Genomic DNA, 14,548 nt, shown 5'->3' on the forward strand with positions numbered 1-14,548 from the left:
TTTGATGGACTATTCTGCTATTACTGTGCTATGCTGAGTTGCCCAGAATTTTTGTTTTGTTAATGAAGTTTAATATATTTATGTATGATAATTTTATATTTATGTCTTCATGATATATGGCAAAATGTATAGCAGTGTTTCATAGTGAAGTCTTACCATTCTCATTTTGTTCATCCTCATATGTTGGGCTTTATGCCAGGTGTTTGCCTTTATGTGGTCTGCTCTCGCGGTGGAGCGCATGCGCTGCACGCCTTGTCCTGCCACCCGTCGCGGCGGCGTCTCTATTGCTTTGCGCGTGCGCGCTGGGGGTTCCTATCCCCAGGCGCTCCCGCGAGCATGACGCCTGCTGTGACGTCTGGCTCGGCTGGCGGCGCGCGCATGCGCCCATGTATACCGCTAGTACCGATTTACACCTACACACCTGTGCGCCTGCGCTGTGCCCCTTTTTCCTTTGCCCGCCGCCCCGGCCGCGCTCTTGCACCTCGCGCGTGCGCTCTGGTTCCCCTCCGGGCGCGCCCGTGTGGTGTGTGACGCGGCTTGCGGCGCCGGGCATGGTTTAGGGCGCGCGCATGCGCCGTATACGCTGCTACCATTGGCTTACACCTATCAGATGACAAACCATCCGTTATTCACTGGATGTATTTAAGGGGCATCATATACACTTGGCTCTATCTCCCCTTGATAAAGCCATCTTTCTGCGGGCGAAACGCGCGTCGGGGCGTTTTTGTGGACCCCATCCGGTGTGCCCTGCCTTGGAGCCTTCTACTGGTAAGTGCTGCAACTCGAACTTTTTCACCTTCATGCCACATGGCGTTCTTCTGATACCATAGGTATTTTTGTATTTATAGCAGCAGACCATATACATGGTAAACTTGCATAGTAGTCTCCTCTCACAGCGCACACCGGTGGGTTTTTTCTCCACTCTCTTTTTAAACCTCCTTGAGCACTGCATTCACTTATTTTATGCTTTTATGTATCTTTGCTACTAAGCATGTAATCTGTATGCTACTTAATAAAGTATTTTTTCACTGGTTAAATACCTATTGTCTCCTATTGTTCTCCTTCTCCCAAAGTCTCTCATGGAGCTGGTCCCCTTTTTTGGTGGGGGGTTGCTTTGCACTACTTAGTGCTTTTACCCCTCCTGTATCAAATATGCTGCCTGGTTTTGTTCTCAATAACCACTAACCAGCCTCATGCTTGCAGATCGGCAGTTGTTTATTAACCTGCTTAGACAGGCCGACCAAACTTTCCGTGAACAAAGGTCCGATTGGTAATAGATCATTCAGTGCGCATAAATGGTCATTGTTCTCGGCAACACATGTCCAGCTTACACAGGGCGATGTGCTGCCAAGAATAAAATTTTTTTTTAACAAGTTCAAAAATCTTTTTACTAGATGATCAAGCGTCTTATACTGGCCGAATGGTGATTATTGCAAAAATAGAGTTGCTAGAAACACTAATTCACTATAATCAGCCAGGATAAATGAAACAATTTACCATTATGGGACAGCCATCATGAGAGAGGAAACAACTTGGCTCACTTGTCATAAAAGAGAGGAGGGTGTGACAGCCGTGGATCCTGATCTTACCATACCAAAACATACATGAGTGGGGAGATAGCAATCGACTGGCAACATACCGAAAAATCAGGGACAACAAACCTTTCTTGTATGTCTGCAGAGGTTGGCAAGAGTTTGACACCCAGTGTTCCTTGTGGGAGAGGAGATTTTGGCGATCTTGAAGGTTGAGCAGAAGACTGAGGTGAAGAAGGCTGAGTTGAAGATTCGCTACTGCTCTCTGTCTCTTGCCTTTTCCGAAGCTGGGCCTATCGAAAACACAAAATTAGTATCTAAGATGATTAAACAACTGAAGACAATATTGCACAAAAAAACCCCCAAAAAACACGAACGTTTCCCATGACATCTAGTCAGATGTTATAAATGTAATACTCTAAAGAACCTCAGAGGATTTATCCGATTGGCTTCGATTGGTAACCCAACCAATTTTACTCTGCACTAGTTTTGTACAATGGCGACATACGTTCCTTGGCAAACCAAAGAGCAAAAAAAAAGTAAACAAAGTGAAAAATAAAAAGTATAATTTTTCATTATGAATGTGAAACTGGTGTTCAAAATCATCATACACATCAATCTCTTCATCCTATCTAGCTCGTATAATGGTAAATGTATGTGATTATATGTGAACACTGAAGTCATTCATGTCAACAGTGTTCTCGGTACATACAGGACCATAACTTCATAGCCCAATTACACCAAACAAAAAAGTGCTTACAAACATTATCAATCGCAACTAGTGATGAGCGAATATACTCGTCACTCGAGATTTCTCGAGCATGCTCGGGGGTCCTCAGAGTATTTTTAGTGCTCGGAGATTTAGTTTTTCTTGCCGCAGCTGAATGATTTACATCTGTTAGCCACCATAAGTACTAGCAACCAGGCAACCCCCACATGTACTTATGCTGGCTAACAGATGTAAATCATTCAGCTGCGGCAAGAAAAACTAAATCTCCGAGCACTAAAAAATACTCAGAGGACACCCGAGCATGCTCGAGAAATCTCGAGTAACGAGTATACACTGTGTTCCAAATTATTATGCAAATAATATTTCCTCATATTTTCTCTAAATTACCTATCTGAATTGCAGTCATTGTTATTTTCCAGCCATCTACTATTCTAGTATAATTGCAATGTTTTAGAACAAACTGCCTATGAAAACAGTATCTTTTAAAAAAAAAATAAACACTCAAAATGCATGTTCCAAATTATTATGCACAGCAAAGTTTTCAACCTTTTTTTTTTATTATTTTGAACAAAAAAAGTGGTCAATTGTGAAGTTATAAGCATTATCAGCTTATTACAAAATGAAATCAAACAGTTTTCAAGTGAAAACTATATTCTAGGTGATGTTACATTTGCACATAGGACCCCTTGTTCCAAAGAAGCATCTGAACTCTCTCATCCGTTGAATTTGTCAGTTTTTGGATGGTTTCTGCTTCAATTGTTTTGCATATGGACAGAATACCCTCCCAGAGCTGTTGCTTAGATGTGAACTGCCTCCCGCCATCATATACACTCCTTTTGATGATGCTCCAGAGGTTCTCAATAGGGTTGAGGTCAGGGGAAGATGGTGGCCACACCATAAGTTTGTCCTCTTTTATGCCCGTAGCAGCCAGAGATGCAGATGTGTTTTTTGCAGAATGAGACGGTGCATTATCATGCATGAAAATGATCTTGCTGCGGAAAGCACGGTTCTTCCTCTTGAACCATGGCAGGAAGTGTTGTTTTAGAAACTCCACATAGATTATGGAGTTCATCTTTACCCCTTCAGGGATCATAAAGGGGCCGACAATCCCTCTCCCCATGATTCCAGCCCAAAACATTACTCCACCTACTCCTTGTTGGCGCCTTAGCCGTGTTTTCATGGGGTGTCCATCAACCAGCCATCCTCCACTCCATCCATCTGGACCATCGAGCGTTGCATGGCACTCATCGGTGAACAAAACAGTTTGGAAGTCAGTCTTCATGTATTGTTTGGCCCACTGGAGCCATTTCTGCTTGTGTGCAGTGGATAGAGGTGGTCGACGGGATGGCTTACGCACAGCTGCAAACCTCTGAAGGACCCTGCATCTTGTTGTTCTGGGGACGTTGGAGGCACCAGCAGCTTCAAAAACTTGTCTGCTGCTACGACAAGGCATTTTTGCAGCTGCTCTTTTAACCTTACGCAATTGCCTGTTGGAAAGAGTCCTCAATTTTTCCTTATCAGCTCGCACACGTGTGTGCTGGGAATCAGCTATATACTTCTTGATTGTGCGATGATCACGATGAAGTGTCTTGGCAATGTTGATTGTAGTCATGCCTTGACCTAAATACTCCACAATTTGTTGCTTCTCAGCAGCCGACACATCCTTTTTCTTTCCCATTTTGGCAAAAAATGTAGGCTGCTTAATAATGTGGAACAGCCTTCTTAAGTAGTCTTGCCTTTATTTGGACACACCTGCCAAACTAATGTGCACAGGTATCTGCAATTGCTTTCAGTGATATAAAGAGCCCTGACACACATCACCATCAATGAGTTTAAATGACAAACAAAAAAATTCTAACCTTATCACTCCTAAACTCTTTGTGCATAATAATTTGGAACACAGTGTATTCGCTCATCACTAATCGCAACCAATTCACTTACCACTAGAGTTGAGTGATCCATTCCAGGAAACATTGGCATCCTCTGAGATGGCAGGGAAGACCTTTGAGGCCTTTCTTCTTCTGCATCTACTTCATCTTTTTTCTCAGGTTTGTCTTCTAAAACACCAAACACAGAAAAATCACAATAATTCTAATCCTTGTTCAGAGATCTACTGTAAAGAAGGTAAACCACTAACTGATGCACTGTGTTAGGTCTAGTGCAAGGCTGGAGAAATTGTATCTGTCCCGTGGGCCCTTCACAAGGGCACAATACAGAGTTCTACCTAGGTGTTTCTTTTACTCTTTTACAGGGTATGACCACTATTTCACAGGAAGTACTGTACATGACAAAACCACAGTCCAGTGGTGAAATGGGCGTGAGGTTTCTGCGTGCCTCGTCTACAGACCAGGATGTCTCAAGATATTTTTGGGAGGTTGAATGATTTGCTGCTAGTTGTCTAATATTGTGTATTTTATAGTCTTACATTCTAGTATACCTAGCATCACTCAATAACATCCATTTGGCTTACAGTGCATTTAGTGAGGCTTCCAAGCCAAGGGTTAAACATATGTTACTAAAACTTTGAATAAATTTAGCTATTCTTTAAGATTATGTGTTTGACCATTCCTACCTACGCACTTAATATTATTGATGATCTTACATGTGAAGCACTAGTCTACCGTGTCAAAGGAGTTTTCTCCTTTCTTGCTCCCTTTCTCCCCTACTTATATCAGGTCATAGTAGTACTGTTGTACTTTATTTGTAACACTTAAAAGGGGTTTTTCCACAAAGTACATTTGAATTAAGAGATCTTGGAATAATAATAAGTTCCACAATTGGATGCGTTTAAAAAAAAAAAATGTTCCTGTGCGGAGATAATCTTATAAATGTGCCCCTGCTGTGCACTGTGTAATGTCTGATCATACCACAGCTCCTGGGCAGGGAGGAAACAAAAGCAAGTATACACACAGGACAGCACGGGAACACAGCTGATTCTTAAGCAAGGTTTTGCTTCAAATCAGCTGCAATCCCATGCTATAATGCCTGTAAACCAATGTCACATTCCTTCATCAAGGCCTCATTATAACATTGCCCATGTGGTCTCCTTACTAGTCTTACACTTTACAGGGCTGGCTGGAGGCGTTGTAAAAACTCTAAAAGTCACAAAACATTTTGAAACATTTCAAGCAGTTTTACGGCAAAATTCTGGTGAAAGCTGATAAGAGCTGGGCTATAGGCTACTTGGGCTGTAGATCGGGAAAGATACGCTTAGTTTATAGACATCGAAATCGCAAAACAAAAATTAATCAAGTACATACAGAGCGGACTAAGTTAGCAAGTAGTAGGAAACCGTTATCCTCCAATTTGATAATGTTTTTGTGTATGGCCAAATACGTTCTTGAGTTTTGTGGTGTAAGACTGCTGATTACCATGGCAGAAATCCATAAACTATTGTCCATCACATTTACATTGCAATTTACAACTGGCATTGACTATTTAGCTGTTTGCAACCCTGAGAAGATGAGAAATGTTAGTGGGATTCTACTCCCATGAACAAACCACACCGCTACCTTTCCAACCAGGATCTGTTTTATACCAGGTTACTGCCACAATATGTCAAATAATATTCCTAAAAATAAAAAAAATTCTACAACATATTTCCCACATAATACAACCACTGAATCCTCAAATACCACCATACCATGCTTAAAATGGAATCTGACATGTTTTTCCTATGTAATCTCACTGCAGCATGACAAAGGGACAGTGACCCTGATTCCAATGATGTATCACTTAATTTACGGAGTGCAGAAGTTGTGATAGAATAACAGTATTCTCTCCTGCAGATCTAGTAGAGCTCAGAGTGCTGAGCTCTGTTCTATAACCCCCCCACACACCACTATATTATATATTGGCAGAAAGCTGCTAATCCGTAGTGGGAGTGTAGTTGACTAGGAGGCATGAGACAGCTAGTCCTAAAGTGAAAATCTCCTGTTGATAAAACACTGATTTTATTGAAACAAAAACACACAGCCTAGAATGGGAGACATCCCTGAAATCAGGCTCTTAACCTGCATCATGGTGCTCTCCAATTACATAGCAAAAACCTGCTGACAAATTCCTTTTAATAGTAAAAGGATTATTGGAAAAGTGGTCATGGGATGTGCAGGAGTTACTAAATGAGTTCTGTCTGCCTCAATCTGATCATGTTCAGCTTCCATTTCCCCTGGCATTGGTCATACAGATCAGTACAGAGCAGCAGACAAATACTGTGCAGATGGAAGGTAAAGATTAGTGATGAGCGAATATACTCGTTACTCGAGAGTTCCCGAGTATTTTTTAGTGCTCGGAGATTTAGTTTTTATTGCCGCAGCTGAATGATTTACATCTGTTAGCCAGCATAAGTACATGTGGGGATGCCCTAGCAGCCAGGCAACCCCCACATGTACTTATGCTGGCTAATAGCTGTAAATCATTCAGCTGCGGCAAGAAAAACTTAATCTCAGAGCACAAAAAAATACTCGGAGGACCCCCGAGTGTGCTCAGGAAATCTCGAGTAACGAGTATATTCGCTCATCACTAGTAAAGATGTTTTCTGTATTGTCCGACAGTGCACTTAGTGCAAAGTAGTGCTTGTCCCAATGATCAGAATGGACAGTGGGATGGAGAATTTATTCTACTCAATTCTTGGGCTGATTTTAGAGGATGAATGGGTTTTCCTGCCCTACATCAGTTACAGATTCCAATCATCACATATAGCTGATGCTCTGGCTCGGCAGTTACCTGTGGTATCAGTGAACATCCAAGGACTGTCTGTATCCTCTATCACTGTTAGTTGGCTGCTGGACAGCAAAAGTCGACTTCTGCGCTGTGACTGGCTAGGTGCACGACGCTGGCTCTTCCGACTTAGTTGAACCCTGTTCTTGAGCGCTGTGGAGTCTAAGACTGAAGTCTGCTGTGAAGGAAACAACAGAGGTTTAACTGCAATGGTTCTGCTCAAAGTAACTTTACAACCTTGAAATAGTAGATAAATGAATTAGTATCGCAGGGCATGTGAGTTCAATATTATAACTGGTCCAAACAAGGATTCTTTTGTTTTGCACTAGTCAGCAGCAATGAAATTAAAAGAATTTGATTTTTGACGGTAAAAATTGTGAGAACACTTATGTCTATCATACTTGGACATAAAAAGTTAATTTATAATAATTAAGCTAAGATGCATTAGTAGGGTTGTGCTAGGGTCAGTAAAGAACAAGTCATGGGATCAGATGATTTCATCCACTGCTTAGATTACTGCCCAAGTCTATGGTAGGTCAGTCTAAAACTGTTTCCTAAACTGCAGTCCTCACTTCCCCCACAACAGGTCATGTTCTCAGGATTTCCTTAGTATTGCACAGGTGAAGGAAGTATGAAGGCATCAGGAATTCTCTCACCTGTGTAAGACTATGGAGATCCTGAAAACATGACCTTGTGGGGTCCGTGAGGACTGGAAATTGGGAAACACTGCTCTAAAACATTGCATTCTCAGAATTGGGGAAAAAATGTGGTATATTGGATCATTAAGCTGGACAAAAAAAAAATCACTGGTGGAATAATAAACATGCTCATAGTGGAAAATCTTCAGTTTCAGCTTCTATCAAACTGCTCAGCAAAATAATGTATTGTGTGTAACTGACCCTGTAATGTGAACACAAGTTAGGATTACAGGTGATGTTCTCTAGATTTGCACCCTTATATCAGATGCTATGCCGTCCAACTGTGCACTTTGTCCAGCACTATTCTTGTACACACAGCTTAGTTGAAGGACACCTCTGTAGCCCAGATAACATTCTCCTGTGCCACGTTCTAATGCCAGAAATCAGCACAGGAAGGGGAAGTCACATACAGTACAACAGCTGATGTGACTTCCTGCCTGCAGAGAGTCATGGTGGAAGCACTACAAAGCAGTTAAACTACTATGAAATTCCAGACATAAGAATATGGACATTGTTACATTAGTGTAGAATTATGACCACAATAAAATTGGGGCTAACATCTGCAACATAGCCCTCCTCCCTCTTCAGTGTCCAATAGGATTTTGCTAACCAATGCAACATAAAAATAAAACATTATAATTGGTTAAATTAAATTATGATGTAGCTCCCATTTCCATGAGTTCCAAATGTTTCTTACATCCATGAAAGAGAAATCAGCTGCTTTGGCTTCATGAAAAGACGGTGTGCTTGCTGTGCCATCGGTGGAATCAAGGTCCATGCTTGATCTATCCAGACTTCCATCACGGACTTCAGTGATCGAATCGTGCTGGTCAGTCTCAGTGTGGGACAGTGAGGACAAGCGGCTGTGGGACTGCTGCTTGCGGGTGCTGATGTTATCGTATGATGAAGATTCTTGGACAAAGCTGGAACGAAGAAGGCGAACTTAGTTAGTACATTTACTACAACTGCCTTAGCGTTCTTTACAATTTCACTGTTTATTGCCGCCGTAAAATATATACATAGACACGTGTTATATATATTACACACACACACACACATCACTCTCGTTATTCATATTTATCCATTAAGTGAACAGCAGAGGGCAGACAAGTCACACAAATCTGGAGAATGGTCTGCGCACTATGCGCGATGACCCAGCATAAATGCAGGAAGCTGCAGTTTACGGTAACCATTTCGCCTTTTCTTATTGATCTAAGCAGGGCAAATAATGGTAGGGCTAGTAGATCCAAAATATCTACAGCTAAGCTTAGCTGTTACTAGGCGAGCCCTGCAAGAGAATAATCTCAAAGTTGCCGCATAAATAATAACAGCACTGACCAACGTGAGTCCCCTCCAAACCAGACCTGGGGATCGATGGAATTCTGTTAATATACACTTCGTTCTCCAATATTTTGGTTAGATGTAATGGCTTATTGGGCTGCTGGAAGCACAGAGCCTGTACATCAGTGTGCGGCGGATGTACAGCTCCCTGGTATGGGGGCGTTTGCAGTACACAGCGTATCTGAGGAAGCATGCTGCAATTTCATTTCTGCCAGATTTGTATAGAAAATGTGTGCCACCACATAAATTTGAAGACACGAGAGAAACCATAACTTATAATGAAAGCCCTATCATGGCTCATTGCAAAATAAGGCAAGACAAAAAGGATAGGGTGTTATAACTCAAGGTGCCCCGATCCAACATAATGTGTAGGGGAAGCATCGGGTAGGTAGCCAAGCAGTCCTGACTGTCCTGCCAAAATCAACCGCTTCAGATTACTTTCATTACTTACTTCTACCGAGTAAGGGTTAATCAGATTTATCACATTCAATCATTATTTCACTTGCAATAGAAAATGGTTCCAATACAATCATTGTCCAACCTATGGTGACAGTAGGCACAGAGCGGAAGAAAAAAAGAAACCCAATGATCGGACCACCGGGGAATAGTTTCCTTGTTTTCCTGTGCAGTATTCAGACTGATCTCACAATAATCAATTATCTGAAAATCTATTTCAATGGGAGTATGTGCACATTAGATTAAAAGCAAATGAATATGACAGTACTAATATAAATCGGAGGACCATGAGTCAAAAAAAGTAGCCAATCGTATTAACATCAAATAGTACCAATTTTTATTAAAGATACAATCAAATAGCATAATAAAATGTTTACCACTTATAATAAAATTTTATTATAAGTGGTAAACATTTTATTATGCTATTTGATTGTATCTTTAATAAAAATTGGTACTATTTGATGTTAATACGATTGGCTACTTTTTTTGACTCATGGTCCTCCGATTTATATTAGATCTATGATTGAGTCGCCTATTTTTTGGTTTAGTAATACACGGCTGATGTTCTTGTGAATATGACAGTACGTTGTCCAAAAAAAATAAAACCTTCAGTCTTCTAAAGAATTACCTTGTTTATATAAGATCAGTAAAAAAAAGAAAAGCAAAGTAAAAGGCCAGAATAATAAAACTATTGAGCGTTGGCCATTACAAACAATCCGAGTAATACTTTATACAACTACATGTAAAAATGATCAAAACTTAACATTCCCAACAATATTCATTAAATGGTCATGCCCAATTTTATGATTCACAACATACTGGCTACGGGCTGTAACTTTGGATTTTCTAGTACCCAGAGATCTCTAGTACAAACCCCACCAAGGACAACATCTGCAAGGAGTTTGTATGTTCTCCCGGTGTTTGTGTGGGTTTCTTCCCACACTCCAAAGACATACTGATAAGGAATTTAAATTGTGAGCCCCAATGGGGACAGTGGTGAGGATGTCTGCAAGACACTGCAGAGTATCATGGCGGCATTATTTTACTCACGGTGTCAGTGAGCAAAATAAATAAACAAAATGAAAAATGAATAAAAACACGTAGAGCGGGGATGTCGGACATTATACTAGGGTTGTCGTTGCACCCTGCGGGAGGTAACACTTAATTGATCCTGTCAGAGGCTCCTGGCTACAGGGATTATAGGGGTTTAACCAAAATAGCCCAGATAAGACATAACTAGTGAAGGTGCTGTGAAGACTACAATCTCGTTTACCCGCAGAATAAGGTAAATGATGGATGAGCGTGTCTGCTCCTCCCCAGCCTTCTGGGTGACGGCCCACGATTTGCAGGCGCTGAGCACAAGTGTTATTTCCAGCCACAGTGCTGGTCAGGAATTGTGCCATGACTGATCCAGTAAACAAGGATGATGAGATAAGCTGCTCTCTTTCAGGGCTGACTCCTTCCTCTTTATCGCTGTCCTACTAGGGAAGTCATATGTGAGGCTCTCCTGCGCTGCATGTAAACATTTGGATGTGGCAGGGAGTTAAGTGTATGGAGGCGCACGTCACATCGCGCTTATTCCCTGCTGAATGGGTGTCACGGCTCTATTTATAGGCATGCCGTCACTCCGGCAGCACAATAACAGTGCCATTATCCAATACAGGCAGACTAAACAAGCCGGAATGTACTGTGCTGCAGAACACACCAACCTAGCAACTACCTCGAGACTTCTTTTATTACTAACTTATTAAGAGACAACTCAATAAAAAAAGGAAAAACTCTGCAGGGTAGGTTTCTTAAAGATATCTGGTGAACTGTATTTTGCCAGAGCCATGAATCGGGTTGTGCCCGAATCCGTTTGTGAAGCTGGACTGATCTAGGATATAGCAAAAAGCCAACATATTTATCAACACTGTCACACACCAAAGCGACCAGAACGTTGGAGGCTCCTGCCCTGAGCAACTTTACAGCAAAGTCAATGTATCCTTGCTTCCATCCATTTATCAATGCAATGGTCCTCTGCACCAACGCTATAGCTGATGAAGCTTAATCTCCGCTGCCGTGGAAGAAAAAGGTAACAGATGCCAAATCCAATATGAAGCGGTTTATTTGTCTACGCGTTTCGAAGTATACAACTTCTTCATCAGGACAATCCACGATCATGGTTTGCCCTGATGAAGAAGTTGTATACTTCGAAAGGCGTTGACGAATAATCCGCCTCAAATTGGATTTGGCATTTCTTATCTTTTTCGTCCACAGCGATGCAGATGAACCGATTTGTTTTTCCATTTATTTAACCACTATAACTATGTTCTTGCAGTCATAGTCGAATCCCTAAATGAGAAAGATGCCTGATATATCCATTTGCTGTACATACAATATAACCAAGGTACCTATAAACAATCAGCACAAGTAGAAATGTGCATGGATTTACCCCACAGGGGATGTGTTTAACAATGGAAAATGTAACCATGAAGAGGAAGGGTGGGGGGAGGGAAGTCAAGAAGTCAATATGAAAAGCAGGCGAACGCTGACAGACCACAGATGCCTGGAACAATTAGGACACTATAATCAGGAATACACAACACAAAGCTCTAACCTTGAAGGGAATCGGTTATTAGGACATATAAGGACATAATGGTAAATTTTATGGGGAAAAAAATTATACTGTTCCATGTTTTTTTTAAACCAAAGGGAAAGAAAAAATAAAATCTTGTAATTTTCACACTGGTCACTAGGTCTAATATAAGACCTCATCGAAATGTCAGATTTTTCTTATGAAGACACAGTCAGATTTTCAGCAGTGTTTAGTTAGTGTACTGAAAGAATTAGGGTACTGAAAGAGTTACAGAGGAAATTGCAGAACCAATAGCCAGAATCTTTGAAAAATCATGGAGAACAGGAGAAGTCCCAGAAGATCGGAGAAGGGCAAATGTTGTCCCCATCTTCAAAAAAAGGAAAGAAGACGGAACCTGGAAATTACAGACAAATGAGCCTTACTTCTATACCAGGAAAGATCTTTGAACAAATTATTAAACAGCATGTATGTAAGTACTTGGATAAGAATACAGTAATTAGCCAGAGTCGCATGGGTTTCTAGCAAACAAGTCATGCCAGACTAATCTAATTTCCTTCTATGATGGAATAACTGACTGGGTGGATCAGGGAAATGCGGTAGATATAGTATACGTCGACTTCAGCAAAGCATTTGATAAGAAGTATCTTATACTATTCTTATTGAAAAAAACAACCAAGTATGGGATTGACAAGGCTACGCTTAGGAGGATTCATAACTGGCTCAGTGATCGTACTCAAAGAGTGGTGATAAATGGATACATATCCAATTGGAAGAGTGTTTCAAGTGGAGTACCACAAGGCTCTGTCCTAGCCCCAGAGTTATTTAACATTTTCATAAATAATCTATATAAGGGAACTGAAGAAAACTGATCAAATTTGCAGAGTATGCAAAGCTAGGAGGGATAGCTAACACAAGAGAAGGCAAAGAAAGAATTCAGGAGGATCTAGGTAAGTTTGAACAATGGGCAGCACTAATAGAATGGTATATGAACAAGGAGAACTGCAAGATTCTACATCTGGGCTAGAAAAATGAAAATTACACCTACAGAATGGGAGGAATAGAACTAAGCAACAGCACATATGAAAAATACTTGAGCTTACTAATGGATCACAGACTGCATATGAGTCAACAGTGTGATGCAGTAGCAAAAAAAAGGCAGACAGTTCTAGGATGTATTACGAAAAGCATAGAGTCTAGAATCACGTAAAGTAATTATTCCCCTCTACTCCTTGATCAGGTCGCATCTGGAATACTGTGGCCAGTTCTGGGCACCACATTTTAAAAAAGGACATTGATAGCAGAATCAGAGAAGAGCTACCAGGATAGTGATTGGACTGCAAAGTATGTCAAATATAGTATTTTCAAATATCTGAAGGGATGTCACAGTGTAGAGGGATCATCCTTATTCTTATTTGAACATGGAATCACAAAAAGCAATGGAATTAAACTGAAAGGGAGAAGACACATATTAGAAAAAACTTTTTGACAGTGAGGGTGAGCGATGAGTGGAACAGGTTGCCACGAGATGTGGTGAGTTCTCCTTCAATGGAAGTCTTCAAACAGAGGCTGGACAGACATTTGTCTGAGATGGTTTAGTATATCCTGTGCTGCATTGAGCAGGGGGTTGGACACGGACACTTGAGGTCCCTTCTGACTAATATTTTATGATTCTAGTACATTAAAGGGAATCTGTCACAGGAAAAAAAAACACTACAAAGCTGCAGATATGGGGTTAATCTGCAGGTTAATAGTGTTCTGAACCTGCCCGGCACCTGCACTTAGAGCCGCGCAGCCAGGAGGAAATTAACTTTATTCCCCTGGCAGCGTTTGGGTTTCAATGACAGGGGCAACACCAGCACGGGTTCAGTCACTGCTCTGTGTATAGAAAGTGGTGGCTGTAACCGGGCCCCAGGCTCTGACTCACCACTCGCTCAGCATTAGCGCCAGGGACACGGTTACAGCCACCACTCGCTATACACAGAGCGAAGACTTAACCTGCAACGGTGCCACCCCCATGACTGAAACCCGAGCGCTGCAGGGGAATAAAGTTAGAGCCACACTCTCAGGAGGAAATTAAGAGCAGACGCCAGGCAGGTGCAGATACTATTAACCTGCAGATTAACCCCATATCTCATTATATTGAGAAATCACTGAGGACCACAACTACAACTACGTCTCCTAGTACTAAACCCATGGTTTTTGGTACATGTTCTTATCCCCCTTGTCTAATTGTGAAAGTGGGTCCTAGCACAAATAAGCACATTTACACACATTTGGTTGTGGTCCTATTTTGCAGCTGGTCCTTCCCTATTATATCATCAGCGCGCCACTGTTTGTAAAAAAACTTAGAATAATTACATCATTCACCTAAGTTTGAATGAGGCCTTAAAACGCATACTTGCTGTCCTTTTCAGCAGTCACTTAGATATAGACAATAATAAGCATGCTCGGAAAGCAGGGTCAGCTGTAAGGCTACGTTCACATTAGTGTTAAG

General features: G+C 41.3%; 1 protein-coding gene across 3 annotated transcripts in view; it reads right to left on the bottom strand.

Moving 5' to 3' along the window:
• Positions 1 to 14,548, bottom strand: part of KIAA1671 (KIAA1671 ortholog) — a 199,099-nt gene that overhangs the window by 11,741 nt on the left and 172,810 nt on the right. For 2 of the 3 annotated variants that reach the window (XM_077295532.1, XM_077295541.1), the window contains exons 7-10: positions 8,377 to 8,602; positions 6,988 to 7,159; positions 4,204 to 4,319; positions 1,662 to 1,825 (exon numbers count right to left, since the gene is read on the bottom strand). In XM_077295532.1, the coding sequence (XP_077151647.1) occupies positions 1,662 to 1,825; positions 4,204 to 4,319; positions 6,988 to 7,159; positions 8,377 to 8,602 (678 nt within the window). The remainder of the gene's footprint in view (positions 1 to 1,661; positions 1,826 to 4,203; positions 4,320 to 6,987; positions 7,160 to 8,376; positions 8,603 to 14,548) is intronic. The other variant, XM_077295550.1, reaches the window with a different exon arrangement.

This window comes from Ranitomeya variabilis, chromosome 1, assembly GCF_051348905.1.
Source record: "Ranitomeya variabilis isolate aRanVar5 chromosome 1, aRanVar5.hap1, whole genome shotgun sequence".
NCBI lineage: Eukaryota > Metazoa > Chordata > Amphibia > Anura > Dendrobatidae > Ranitomeya > Ranitomeya variabilis.